We start from the raw sequence: 14,038 nt of genomic DNA on the forward strand, positions 1-14,038 counted from the left end.
GTTCCCCAGTGGCTGCAGCGAGGGCAGGAGCTGCTGTATGTGTGGCCAGGAGGGCAGGCGCTTCCCTGCCCACCACGTGCACCCCCAAGTAGCATGGCCAGATATTTTGCTCGTAAGTTACAATTACAGGGGATGAGGTCAACGCTTTGCCCGCGACGGTGGTTTCGGCGCAACCATCTGTCAGAGGCGATCGCAGGGGAGCTGCCGCTGCTCAGCTCAGTTTTGGGACCCGGGGTACGCCCACTCTGTCCCCGGTTGCCCCTGCCAGCAGCACCCACGCCGCAGGGGGGCTGAAGGTAGGGGGGAGCACCCCTCCATGAGTCAGGGGTGGGGGGCTCAGGGGGTGGGGGGTGACTCATGGCCGCAGCTCCTGTCCCCTCTGACTCAATTCTGAAGTTCTTCCCTGGCGCTGGGAAGGAGGAGGAGGAGGAGCGCGGCTGCCCGGGGGTGGCGGTGACTCAAAGTGACAACAACAATAATAATACGCTGCGGCACTTGTCACGGGAGAGGCGTTTGGACGGGGTCCCTCGTGCGTCCCCACCCCCAAAGGCGCACGAGGGACCCTGTCCAAGCCCAGTGAGTGTCACCGCACCGGGGGATGCTGCACGCAGGGTCACATCAGGACAGGAACAGGAGGGGGAGACACTGCGGTGCAGGTGTCACCCGCCACCGGCATGGGGGGCTGTCGGGGACCCCAGTCGCTGTCACCTAAAATGGCCGTTTAGGTTCCTGCAGGTTCCCGGCTGCGGCACGGAACGGCAGGCGCCGGCAAGGTCCCTGAATATAAAAAAGGCGGGTTTGGGGTTTTTTGGTTGGATTTTTTTTTTTTTTTTTTTTTTGTCAGCGCTGCGTGTCTCATCCATCCATCGCAGGTAACCTACTTCGCAACGCCTCTGCCGCGCGGCGAGCGTGACTCGCCGGGGCCCTGCCGTGCGGGAGCGGCACGGCGCGGGTTGGGGCTGCCGGTTCCCCCGCTCACTGTCAGCCGTAAGGTCAGCCTGAGCGGTTAAATAGGGAGGCAGGAGGGAACGCGGCGAGTCCCTCCCCGCGCTTCGGCGGCGAACAAGCAAGCAAGCGCCGGACGAGGGTCTGTCCGCGCCATCGCCGCCGCCGCCGAGGCAACCACATCGGCGAGGGGATGCCCCGGCGCTGCGGGAGGAGGGTGTCGGCGGCCTAGCGCGGGGGCACGGTGTCGCAGCCCCTCGTCCCGTCCCATCGCGCCGCGGCAGGCGAGCCGCTGCGGGGTAAGAGCGCGGGAGGGCAGCGCTGGTGCTGACCGGGGACTACCGTGGTTCCCCGCATGTCCCCTCCTGGGATGGTCACGCTCACCCCACGGTGCCGGTGGCGGGGCTGGGGGAGCGGGAGGCAGCCGGTACCGCCGACTTCTTGCTGTCTTTGTTCGGCGGCGGCCGGCCCGGGGCTGCCGCGGGGTTTGTACGCAGCCCAACTATTTTTAGTGCGTTTGGAGACCATGTTTGCTGGAAGCGAATCAAAGCCCGCGAGCTGGCCCTTCGGCAGCGCCAAGCGGGGCGGCTCGCGGCCGCGCGCTAACCAGGCACTGGGGATGCTGGAGCGGGGGGGCTCACCCGTCACCCTGAGGCTGCCGGAGGGACCCCAGTGCGGTGGGGCTGGCTTAGGGGGCTCTGGGCGGCCGAGGTATTTTCTGCGGCTGTGGGGACGTGCAGGCAAACAGTGGCAGCGGCAGCAGTGCTGCAGGGCAGGGCAGGGCAGTGCAGGCAGGACCCTTCGGGCAGCGGGGACACCATGGACATCAGCACCCATCAGTGTCAATAGGCACGGGGAGGGGAGCCCGGGGGGGGGTGGGACACCTCTGCCGCGGAGGTGCCTGGGTGCAGCCGGGGTGTCCCCGGGTGCTTCCCAGCAGCAGGTGTCCTCCCGTGCCCGCAGCTGGGGCTTTGCCAAGCCACAGCGTGGTGGGAGCAGGACTGGGGGCACTGGAGGGCATGGGCAGGGCCCCTAGTACCCCAAGGAAGCAGGTGGCAGGAAGGGACATGGAGCCTAGGTGCTACACTGTGCTGTGCCATGCTGTGCCCAGCAGCGTGCTATAGTGGTGGTGGCACAGAAACTGCCAGAGAGGTGCCTGAAGTGGCAGCATGTGGGTGCTCAGTGACAGCCCCAGGCATCTCCCTGAGGTGCATTACGGTGCTTGGGGTGGTGGTGTGGGGCAGAAGCCAGCAGTGTAGGGGACCAAGTGTGCTGGGCTGGGGACAGAGGGACTCTACAGGTGACAGGCCCTATGCAATAGAGGGCTTGTGAGGACAGTGTCCTGGGATGGGGACAGGGACAGGGCACAGGGCCTCCCCCAGGTAGCTCCCTGGGGGGATGAAGGGGATGTAGCCTGCACTCCACATCCTCATCCAACACCCTGCACTGTTACCCCGTGCGCAGCACCCACAGCCTGCATCCCCACCCCGCATCTCCCATCCCTGTTCTGCACCCCCAGGTGTCATCCTGCACCCCTATCCTGCATCCTGTACCTGCACCTCACACTCCCAGCCTGCACCCCCCAACTCATACCACCATCCCACCTGCTGCCTGCACCCCTGCCTCCATCCCTGCCTGCATCCCGCCCCAGCCCTGCCTGCCATAGGGGCTATGCTGGGAGAGCTGGGGCAGGGGCGGCTGCCACCCTTGGGCCCCAGCCAAGCACCCTGAGTGCCGGGGGGGGGCCATGCAAGCAGTGGTGCTGCTGCAGGGCTGGCGCTCCGCCCCCCCACCCCCCCTTTCCCCCCCCCCCCGCCTCGCAGGCGGCCCTGCAGGCAGCCCCCGCTGCAGGCAGCCGTGGGGACGGGAGGAACGTGTCGGGTTTTGAGTTTCTGTTCTTAGGAGCGGCGGCCCTGCCCGCCCGGCAGCCCCCCGCCCCGCCGCTGGGAACGGGCTGCGACTGGAAAGCTCTAGAAACAAATTGCAGCTCCGGTGCCAAAGGCAACAGCAGCCTCGGCCATGGCTAATGCAGGCAGCGTTTGCCATAGCAACAGGTGCTGAGGCTGACGCCTCCTCCGCAGCCCCTGCCTGCACCCTGCACCCACCCCTGCACCCCGCACCCTGCACCCCAACCCCTGCAGAATGCACCCTACAACCTGCATGCCACAGCCTGCACCCTATACTCCTCCCCTGCAGAATGCACCCCACAACCTGCACCCCGTACCCCAACCCCTCCAGAATGCACCCCACAACCTGCACCCTGCACCCCACCCCTGCAGAATGCACCGCGCACCCTGCACCCCACACTCTGCCCAATTCAACCTGCAGAATGCATCCCACATCATGCACGCCACAGCATGCAACCTGCAGAATGCATCATGCACCGCTGCACTCTGCACCCCACACTGTGCAACTTGCACCCCATATTCTGTACCATGCATACCACAACATGCACTGTGCACCCCGCATAGGGGACCATCGTGCATCACACACCCCACCCCGCACAGGCCAGGGGTGATGCTGGGGACAAGGGCCTGGCCCAGCCCAGTTGAGTCAAGGTTGTGGCGTGTTAATAATTGCCGGGGGCCGGGGCGCAGTGCAGCAAGCGAGGGTGCCAGGGCCGGTGCTGCCCCCTCACCCCAGCCCTCTCTGCTTCTCTCAGGGGCAGGAGGATCCAGGCAGGTGGCGGGACGCAGGGGCTGGCGGCGGCGGTGGGCAGCGGCTCCCGGACCTCCTCCTCCGTGCAGAGAGCCAGAGCGCAGCAGCAGCAGGGTCCACTTTGGTGCTGAAGAGGTGCCAGTCCCAGGCGCCCGCCCTCACTCCCCACCATGCCGTCCAGCGGGACCCTCGATGCCAGCAGCCCCACTCCGAACCGCGAAGCGCTCGACACGCACAAGGTAGGGACTTACTGCAGCTCTGCTGGCTCTCAGTAGGTGGGGGGCTGCCAGGGGGGCTCTGCCTGTGCTGCAGCCGATCCCACTGCTGGCCTTGGCTGCGGTGCCAGGGCAGCAGTGGGCTCTGGGGGTCTGGCTCCCTCCTGACCAATGCTGGCTGCCATGCAGGAAAAGGGGATGCCGGGTTCTCTCTGGTGTGTGCCGGTCATGCTCCCCCCTTGACGTGGTGGGGAGCGTGGTGCTGGGCATGGGGAGCCCTGAGCCACAGCCAGGATTAGCACGGATTGAGCTATTCTTGGCAGTAGGGGAGCGCAGGGAGTGGATGGGGAAGCAGAGACCTGCTGTCACCTACCAGTGGAAGCCACAGCTGGGGCAAGCCTGTCTGTGGGCTGGGGGTGTCCCCCACGTTGGGGCTGCCCCAGCTCTGATGGCTGAGTGGTGATGGGGTGGATGGTGGGTGCGTGCCCTGGACTGCAGGGCAGCAGGAGGGGGGCATGGGGTGGGTATAGCCTCACCACTGCCAGGCTGGAGCCTTTGTGCCAGTCCTTCTCCCCTCATGGGGGTCCCACTTCCTGTGGGGTTCAGGGGTCTCTGCACCTCCCCCTGCCTCCCCATGTGCAAAACCTGGGCTTGGAGGGAACCCCTCTGGTGCTGGATGGCACGCAGTGCATGCTTGCATTCTCATCACCACACCACGTGTAAGGTTTGTGGCCACAACAGATGGACCCCAATCCCCAGCATGTGTTCCCCTGCCTTCCTGGCTGGAGCACAGCTCTGTGGGGAGGGATGACCCCAAACCACCCTGCCTGCCACAGGATGGAGTGGGGCTGAGCACGAGCTGGGACATCCCCAGTGTTTCCAGCATCCCCACCACACCAGGACATGCCGGGTCAGTGCGGCATCTCCCAGTGCTGGTAAAGGCATCACTCTTCCCACAGAGAGAAGGGCACAGGAGCAGGGCTTGCCCGGGTCAAGGCGTGGGGAGCAGGGCCAGCAGCCAGCTGGATGCCATCCCACTGTGGGCAGCACGGGGTCAGGGTCATCTGAGTTCCTCCAGGCTGGCTTGGCTGTGGCAGCTGCACCGTGTGTCCCGTGCCGGTTCTCCCTGTCCTCCAGCCGTAATTCCTAGCTGCTGGAGGGGCTGTGTGTGTCCATTGGGAAGTGCCCAAGTGCATTTTTGGCACGGCTGTTGGAGACAAGTGAGCCAGGGGTCAGTTTGTTGGTCCTGGGCTTTCCCTGTACGAGTCACCAGCACCAGGAGTGTGAGCAAGGTGGTGGGGCAGGCTGGGAGGCAGACATGGCGGCCCACCCCATGTTTTGGTGAGGTTCTATGGGTGTGTGGTGGAGCTGGCTCAAAGACTGGGGCATGGGGCTGTGGTACAGCAGAGGCTGGGGGAAGAGCTGTAGGAGAAACTGATGCTTGTGGTGCAGCCCAGCTCACCCTCGAAAGCAGGACCCGCCGGTGCTGGTCCCTAGGGTGCCAGCAACCCATGCAAGCTGGCAGCGAGCACACCACAAGCGCGCCAGCTGAGTGCTGTCCTGGCCTGACCCCACCGGGACACAGCATTGCTTCCCTCGCAGCCACGCACGGAGGTCACCTCTGCCGAAGGGATGCAGGATGTGTGCTGTCTGCAGGGCCGGGAGGACGAGGCCATCCTCAACACCCATGGCACTGTGGGTCGAGCTGGTGTGCAGCTTCTGTGCAAGGGCAGTGTCTCTGCACCCACCTTCTCCTGCCCCACTGGGGCACTGTCCCCCTGCTGAAAGGGCTCCCTGCTCCCACCCCGCTGATGGCCTGGTGCAGCCAGGAGCAGGGACCCGGCACAACAGTCATGGAGCCAGCACTGCGTCATGCAGCAGCTCTTTTCCTCGGCAGTGGTTTCCCTCTGGATTGTTGCTTGGCAGCGGCGCAGGAGCACAGTGCATCAGGGACGTGCCATGCAGCCCCGTGCCTGGCTGAGCTGTGGGGAGAAGGGGAGCGGGTGATATATGGGCACATGACTCAGCTCCAAGCGACTGCTGGCAGTGAGGGGCTGCAGCAGAGGCAACCCTGTTCTGGGCCAGGGGGAGCAGATCCCCCTCACAGCCCTTTGCACCAGCCCTGCTTGCACTCAGGCTGCATCTCTGCTCCTTGGGTGCCTGCCTTGCTTTTGGGGTGCCAGCTGTGCCTGAAGGGGTCCCTGCAGCCCCACTGATACCCTGGGCCCCATGTCCCCCAGCTTGGTGGTGCCAGGACTGTGCTGAGCCCTGCCATGGGACTACCCCCCATTTGCAGTGGTGGGGACAGCTTCTGGGGAGCTTGCCTTGTCCCTGTGCATGCTGGGGGCACCTCCCTGTCTCCACAGTGGGGACCCTCCTGTGGCAGTGGCACCCAGCAGCTGCTCCCCAGCCACATCCTCGCCAGGCTATGGGAGGGCTGGCCATATGGCATTGCCCATGTGCCAGCACCATGCACTTGACACCCAGACATACGTCCCTTTACACCACCAGGGCTTGCCAAAGTCAGCTTATGGAATGGGGGCTGGTAGCTGGAACCATTCAGTGGCAGCTGGGGCAGCACAGGGGGCAAAGGGATGGGTGTTGGGGGCTCAACTCTGCCATGGCATTGCCAGTGTTAGGAGAGGGGCTGGGCAACTGCAGCCGAGGGGGCTCTGCTCTGCTCCCCCCTCCCTGGCTGTAGGCTCTGCTGCATGGTGATGCACAGTGAGCCTGTGGGACCTTGGGAATCCCCCCTGTGGACCTCGCTTGGCTCCTGCGCCAGGATGGAGCTGGAACTGTGATCCTGACGTCGTCCTTGGACCCGTCCCAAAAATTCCCACCCAGGACTGTGTGGAGAGCTGAACCCCCCCAGTGCTGAGGTACCGCCTCTCTTTGCTAGCCCCTGGTTTCCCAGCCCACAATGCTGTGCCTGTGGGCATGGTCCTTGCAGGGCTAGGGATGTGTACTGTCAGTGCTGGGGGTGGGGCTGGGGGCAACCAGCATGTGGCAACGGGGCTGGGACGAGCGTGGTCCCCCAGCCATAGCTGCTGGGGACAAACCAGCACATGGCTCCTGCACAATCCCATATGTACAGCCCTGGATGAGGCAGGATGGGTGGCACGGGGCACAGAGGGTACAGGCTGGGTTTGGGTGGGTGGGCAGTGAGAGACCCAGAGGAGCTACTCTGGGGGACCACAGCCATGGCACGCTGCAGCCATGGGGCACCATGGCCGTGTCCTGACCATGGCCATGGCCATGGCCATGTGACCTGACCCCGCGGGACCTTTAGGCCGGATCCCGGATATGCTGGCTGCGGCCCAGCGGTGCTGCAGGCAACGCTGTCTGCAACCACCGCAGCCCAGGGGGAAGAAGGGCAGCAGCAGGCAGGAATGCGGCTGGAGCTGGCGCCCGCTGTGGCTGCAAGGCTGTGCGGGTGCAGCTGGATGTCGGTGCTGTCTGGCTGCCAGCCCCATCCCCTCCCCGGCCTCTCCCTCGCCAGCCCCCCGCCGGCCTCTCCTCCTTCTCCTGCTCCCCCCTCCGCGGCCTCTTCCTGCCTTGGCTGCTGCTGCCGGGATCTTCTGGGGCTCAGGTGAAACTAGCCCTGCCACCACCGCAGGACATGCTGGGGGCCCTGCGCAGCCCTCGCCCTGCATGCATGTTCCCCTGCTGTGCCGCAGCGCCAGGCACAGGCCCCCCAAGCGGGAATCAGGGCCCCATTGTGCACCGCGGTCCTTGGGCGGCTGCTGCGGCACCGGCATGGGGAGCAGGTTCATTTCCCGGGGCTGCATTCCTGCTTTGCTGCCCGGCGCGTGCGCAGTGCCAGCGCCCCAGGCTGGGGCACGGCACCAGGAAGGGGGGACTGGCTGGCGGGGCACTGGCAGCTGCTCTGGGGCATGAACAGGGGTGCGTGGTCCCCTGAATCGCCTGAGCTGGGGCTGGCGTGGTGAAGCAGGCAGCTGCCTGCCTGCTCTGAGGGCACCCTCGCTCCTGCTGCATGCCCTTGTCCCCAGGGAGCTGCGCAGCAACCTGTGCTGTGCCATGGGGACCATACAGTCCGCTCCACAGCGCAGAGGCCCCCAACCCCACATGTGTAGGGCTCCCGTGGGTTGCAGGAGCAGGCATGTGCTCCCGAGGCAGCTGTGGGCACAGGGGCATGGTGCAGGAGGGCTCCCCTGGTGAAGGTGCCCAGCCCCAGGGCAGGTCATGCCACAGCCCAAGTTTGGAGTCACAGTCGCTCTTGTAGTGGTCCCCTGGAGGCCACTGTCCTGGTGATGCTGGCAGTGCTCTCTCCTTGCCAGCCAGACAAATTGGCCATGCACGATCCTTTGCGGTGCACCCATGGTGCTGGTGATCCAGCACCGAGTGGGAGTGGAGCCCTGCACAGGACCCCGGGCTGCCCGGCCCTGGGGCTGGCGGCGTAACGGTCCTCTCTGTCTCTGGCTCGCAGGGGGAAGAGGAGCCCGAGGAGAACCAGAGCAAGGAGGAGAAGGAGCCAGGGACGCCCATGAGGAAAGCCGGGCGGCCCGGGCGGAAGCGCAAGCATGCCCAGGTGAGCCAGCGGGTGCCAGGCGCGGGGCCAAGTGGGGGGCAGCAGGGTGTCCTCTCCACTGGTGGAGGTGCTGCTCTGGTGGGAGACAATGGCTCCCAGTGTGCCAGGGCTCCCGGCTGGAGGAGAGCCTGAGTGCGGTGCAGTGGCAGGAGGGGAGCATGTGTCCCCCTAGCCCCCAAGTGCTGCCCCTCCCCACAGCCCCTAGCAAGCCCCCCTGTGCCCAGCGGCAGCAGCAGTCCACTCAGTGTGGCTTTGGTTCAGCAAACACCACTATGTGTTTGCTCCCTGCCGGGGGGTCTGGCACCCCTTGCTCCCCCCTTGTAGCCCTTCTTCTGGCTGCAGTGCCAGCCAAGCACAAGTAGCTGCGGTAACAAGATGTGAGTGCACAGAACCTAGCCCCCTCCAGCTTGCCCAGCTCCGCTGTGCATGTGATGTCCACTCCTAAATGCACAGGGCTTGGTGAGCTCCCAGCTCCCTAGCACAGCCAGCCAGGATCACAGACCACCATGTGCCAAAGCAGCTGGAATGGCTCATCCCGTGAGCATGTCGTGGGGCCCTGGTGGTGCTGCTGGACGAGGGGTAGGTGCAGGAGAACGCTGCATTGCTCACAGGGTGCTGCAGGGTGATGGGCTCCTCAGGGCTTTGGGCAGCAGCTGGCCCTGGTGGGGTACTGGGACAGGACACCCAGCACTGGGGGCAGCTCACAGAGGTGATGACTTGTTCCTCCCAAGTTGTGGTGTGTCCTGGTGCCAGCTGGGGAGCCATGGTGGCTTCCTCCCTTGGCTGGCCAGATGTCAAACTGCCAGCTGCTGCTGCTGCCACCATGATTTCGGTGTTCAGAGGAGGAGCAGAGGTTCCTCTTGGTGCTGAAGCCCTGCTGAGAAGGGGCACATCACGCGGGGCTCAGGCAGGGGACAGAGGGCAGAGCTCTCTGGTGCCTTCACTGCTAGAAGGCTACAAAATCTTTCTGCAAAAGTTTCCAACTGCAGAAAGTGTTAATCATGCACTTGGACATGTCCAGATCTGTGCTGCCTGTCCCAGTCTGCCATCCTGGGGCGGGGGGGCAGGGAAGCCAGGACACCGTTGCCTGGGGATGGGGCATGGGGCTGGGAGCCAGCAGGGCGGCCGGGCTCTGAACACTGGCTGTAAATCCAGTGGGGCGGGAGGTACGTGCTGGGGCGGGGGGAGCCGTTTCTGTGGAAGAACAATGCTGGCACGGGAACAAATGGGGAAAGTCTTCAGGAACAGTCTGAGCCTGGGAACCAGGAGGTCTCTGGCTATCTGAGCTGGTGGTCCCAGGAGCCCCGTCTGGCACAGCGGGTCCGGAGCAGGATAGATGGATGGATGCCGGCAGCGCCACAACACCAGGCACATCCTGGTATCTCCTGCAGAAGAACTGCCCGGTTCATGGCGGGTGCCCATCCCGTGTGCACTTGCTGCGTGCTCCCCCACACCTGCCCCATGCATGGCATAGCCAGCCTGGCCGGCAACCTCCCACTGCCAGGTGACCGGAGCTGGCAAGTCCCATGGCCCGTGGGCACTGCCAGGAGGCTGGGGAAAGCCCCAGATGGGTGTGAACTGCTAAAAATACCCACCCACTGGAGAGCCCCGCGGTGCTGGTGCCGGTGCTGGCAGGAGCAGTCCGTGGCTGCAGCGGATCTGGTGCCGAGCATGGGGACCCTGGGTGAACCTTAAGGATGAGCCGAGGGTCCACAGGACCCTACTCACAGGGACTCAGCTGGCAGATGAGTTGCAGGAGGGTGCTGAGCCTGAGACAAGGATGTGAGACCTGCTTGGGGATGGAGCATGGTTGCTCAATGTGGAACTGGCAAGGGGTTGGGGCACCAAGGACCTGTGCTGCTGCTGCCTCCCCTTCCTAACTCGTCCATGGGGTGATCAGCCCTGGCACCCCCATCAGCATTGGGTCCCGCAGGGGGCTCTGAGGGGTGCAGAGGACAGGCAGGAGGTGGAAGGGAGGCAGGAGGAGGAGGAGGGGGGAGCCCTGCCTGGTGGTGGTAACCAGTCCCTCTGTTTTCCCAGGTGTCGGACGTGTTTTGCCCGGGGTGTGATGCTGTCAGCCAGGTGAGCAGGGCTACCCCAGCTCACTGCTCCTGCGGCCTCCCAGATCCCCACACTGAGGGTCTGGCTGGGGACAGGTATCACGGTATCAGTGAGCTGTGCCATGCCACACCAAGCTGTGCTGTTCTGAGCTGTGCTGAGCCATACTTTGCTGTCCTGTGGTACGCCGTGCTATGTTGAGCTGTGCCGTGCCATTCTGTGCCAAACCATGCTGTGGCTCCAAGACCAGTGGCTCCAGCCAGGTTCAGCAGTGGGGACACCCCCTCTTCCAGTGGGTCTGTGGATATTGCCATGTACGCAGTGACTCTCCCAGGACCATCTCCATAGTAGAGGGGGCATGAGCCCATGTTCTGCCGCATCCCGTGTCTACCCTCCTGGCAGCTCCCCAAGCTTGGGAAGGGGCCCTGTGGGTTTGGACTAGTATCAGCATGCTCTCCAGGAGGTGCAGTGTAGTGGGGTTGTCCCCCATCATCCCTCTGCGGCACAAGCAGCCTCCACCCCACATTCAAGTCCCCACCGGTGTCGCCCTGGCAGTGAGTGAGGCGGCAGGGCCAGCATGGGGCTGTGCAGCCCGGCGGGCTCCCAGTGGAGCAGCGTCCTTGGCGGGGGCCCAACGGAGGGGAGGGGAGCAAGAGAAAGGCAGCGCTTGTTCCCAGGGCCTGGCCAGTGCGGAGGAAGCGGGTGGGTGGGCAGGAAGGCAGACCCGCCGCCAGGCCCTCCTCGGGGACAGGGACGGGCGCCGGGGCAGCCTGGGAGGGGCATGGATATGGGGTGGGTCCTGGCCTCCCCTTCCCCTGTGCAGTGTCCATGCAGCAGCACTGGGACGTGCCGGGGGCACAGGGAACCCTGGAGGCCTGGTGAGCCAACATCTGGTTCTGACCCAGGTAGGAAAGTGGCAGCAGGACTGGAGACGGGGCGCTGGGTTTGGCTGGTGTGGCTGTTGAAGGGCTGGAGGAGTGAGGGTGCTGGGAGGCTGGTTTTGGGTGGGTGCTGTTCCAAGGCATGACAGCTGTGGTGCCGGGTGAGCCGCATGTGTCTGTCCCAAACAGCTGTCATGTGAGGGGATGTGGTGCCTGTCACATCCCAAGGTTAACCCCTCACATTCCCCATATCACACTGTGACCCGGCGCATCTTCCTGTCATTGGCAGCATGGCAGGGCCTGGGGAGAGAGCTGGGGCTGACCGGATGCCATGGCAAATGCGTGGTGACACCCGTTTCCTGAACACATGGTGGGCAAGGGTCTGCCATGCTGGTGGGAAGGAGCTGCCAAGAGTGGGGATGGAGAAGAGCTATGGCACCCCTGTGTGGTCTGCTCAGCCATGGGCCTAACATGGGGTGGGGAGCACATGGTCCTGGACAGGGTGGCCCTCCCCAGCCCCAGGGCCAGTAGTGATGGTTAGCCCCAGTGTCACTGCCACGTCCTTGCAGCACCGAGGGGAGCGCATGCCACCATGCTCCTGATGCCTGTGTGGACCCCTGGACCTCGTCCCGTTGGGGGATTGGGCTGAGCCCCCCGCAGCCGTGCCTCCACCAGCCCCCGCAGCCGCCTAATCCGGAGCACATTGCCGGCCTTCCCGTTTCCTCCCGGGAAGCCCACGCAGCCCCTGTGATTGTTTTCAGCATGGTGTCCAGGATGCGGCCCCAAGCAGGAGGCTGGAACAGGGCTGGGAACGGCAGGGCCCCTATCACAGGCTCAGTGCAGGCTGGGGAGCTGGGGGATGCTGACGTGCAGGGGACTGGCAGGATGCAGTGGGAAGCATATCCCTTTACACTTGCCATGAGGCCTGCTGTGGGGATGGAGACCCGCAGCTTGTTCCCATGAGGGAGATGGGATGGACTCTGCTTGTCCTGTCAGCTACAGCCCCTGGCAGGGAGCACGAGGGTGCGGGACTGTAGCCCTGCTTTGGTTTGCCCTAGGTCTCCCTCCATCCTCTTTATTCGGGACTGCCCCATCACAGTCCAAGCCAGTTCTGACAGCTCCTCCTGCCCTGAGCCCCCTAAGCTGCACCAAACCGGGGTGTTTGGGGCACAGGCGCAGTGAGATACAGGCGGAGCGTGCGCCATAGTCGCTTCCAGAGCCAGTGTGAGGCCCAGGCACAGGCACAGAGGACTGGCAGCTCCCTCCCCTCCAACAGCCGGGGACTTTGCTCTCCGGCATCCATCTCACCGGCAGTGCCAGCTCAGCGTCCCCGCAGCCTGTCCCACCACTGGGTTTGGTGTCCAGGCTTCCCAGGGCTGCAGTATCCCATCAGCCGGGCACACCAAGGTCTGTCTTCAGGCTCCATCACCTTGAACGTGCCCTTGCTCACAGCCAGGAGCTCCTGCGCAGCTGCCTGGCACGATACCTCCACCCTCCCGATGGCAATGGTGTCTGCTTGTTTGAGCTGTGCCCTCCCTGGGAACCAGGCTGTGCTGCCTGCAGGCACAGGGAGAGAGGCCACCAGGCACCTCTGTGAATGGTGGCGGCGGCTCGCGTGTCCCCAGCACATGGGTGTGCGATGTCCTCTGGCCTGGTGCATGCACATCCATGGCATGAGCGACACCACCGCACTGTGGGAGCTGGGCCAGCCGTGCTCCTGTGGGGGCTGCGTGGTGCAGGCTCGGTACAGCGGGAGGGCATTTGGGAGTGGTTCCCCGTGTCCAGCCTTTCCCAGCTGCGGGCTGTGGAGCAGTGCGTCCCTGTTTTCCGCGGCTGCGGTCGCTGCCCCTTTGCACGACAGCCCGCACCCACCGGCCTGGAGCCAGCGGAGGAAGTGACTCTGCCAGCGAGCCGGGGCGGCCGTGCCGAGCAGGAAGCGCCCGCTGCCGCCGCGGGGCCGCGGCCACCAGCGCAGGGAGGAGGCAGGCGCCTGCGCGCGGGCGGGCGGCAGCCGGACGGGGGTCTGAGCGCCAGCCGGAGGGTTGCGCCATGGTAAGCGGCACATCGCCTGCCGGGCACGCCTGGGGAGGGGGCTCCTGCGGCAGCGGCAACGCGGATCTGGGAGACCTGGGGAGCAAAGGCACCTCCATCACCTGATCCCCACAACCCCAGCTCCTTCGGCATCCGCTTTCCAGTGTCCTTGGGGCAGGGGACGGTGGGCAGCATGGCGGGCACCCCAGCTCACGCGAAGCCTTTGCTGCTCAGTATTTGCTCCCTGGCAGCCTGCCACCGTATGATGCATCCTGGGACATGTAGTTTAATGGGGACGGGCAGGAGGGTCCCTGCAGCCGGCTCCTTTCTGTGCCACCCCGGCACTGTGCTCCCGCGCCGTAGCCCCCAGCACCCTCCTGTGCCACTGGGAGGGCCGGGGCAGAGTAGGGGCGGGCAGCAGTGGAGGGAAGGTGCCGGTGGGCTGCTTGTCCCCATTTCCTGGCATTGCTGTTGCAGAGGTGGGGGGCCCTGCTCCAGCCCAGGCAGAGCACAGACAGGGTGCAGGCAGGGCATAGACAGAGCTTGCCTGCAGTCCCCATGCGAGTCTGTGTGCCTTGGCCAGGCAGGGCCGGGCACAGCCAGGCTAGGAGCAAACCTGTGGCCTCTCCCCCCATCCCTGGCAGCCTGTGAAGCTCCTGATGCTCCCAGCTTCTTGCAAAGCTCTTGCTGTGCGTCCGGGT

The 14,038-nt window shown here is 65.0% G+C and overlaps 1 protein-coding gene across 4 annotated transcripts in view; it reads left to right on the forward strand.

Moving 5' to 3' along the window:
- Positions 1-590: 590 nt before the first annotated feature.
- DNMT3A (DNA methyltransferase 3 alpha) overlaps positions 591-14,038 on the forward strand; it is a 40,209-nt gene continuing 26,761 nt past the window's right edge. For 2 of the 4 annotated variants that reach the window (XM_061461199.1, XM_061461200.1), the window contains exon 1: positions 10,498-11,330. In XM_061461199.1, the coding sequence (XP_061317183.1) occupies positions 10,875-11,330 (456 nt within the window). In that variant the 5' untranslated portion in view covers positions 10,498-10,874. Of the gene's footprint in view, positions 1,245-3,607; positions 3,843-8,265; positions 8,368-10,407; positions 10,450-10,497; positions 11,331-14,038 lie in introns of those variants that run through there. The other 2 variants (XM_061461201.1, XM_061461202.1) reach the window with 2 other exon arrangements.

This window comes from Pezoporus flaviventris, unplaced genomic scaffold, assembly GCF_033815535.1.
Source record: "Pezoporus flaviventris isolate CSIRO_AGI_PZ_B2104156 unplaced genomic scaffold, CSIRO_AGI_Pfla_v1 ptg000031l, whole genome shotgun sequence".
NCBI lineage: Eukaryota > Metazoa > Chordata > Aves > Psittaciformes > Psittacidae > Pezoporus > Pezoporus flaviventris.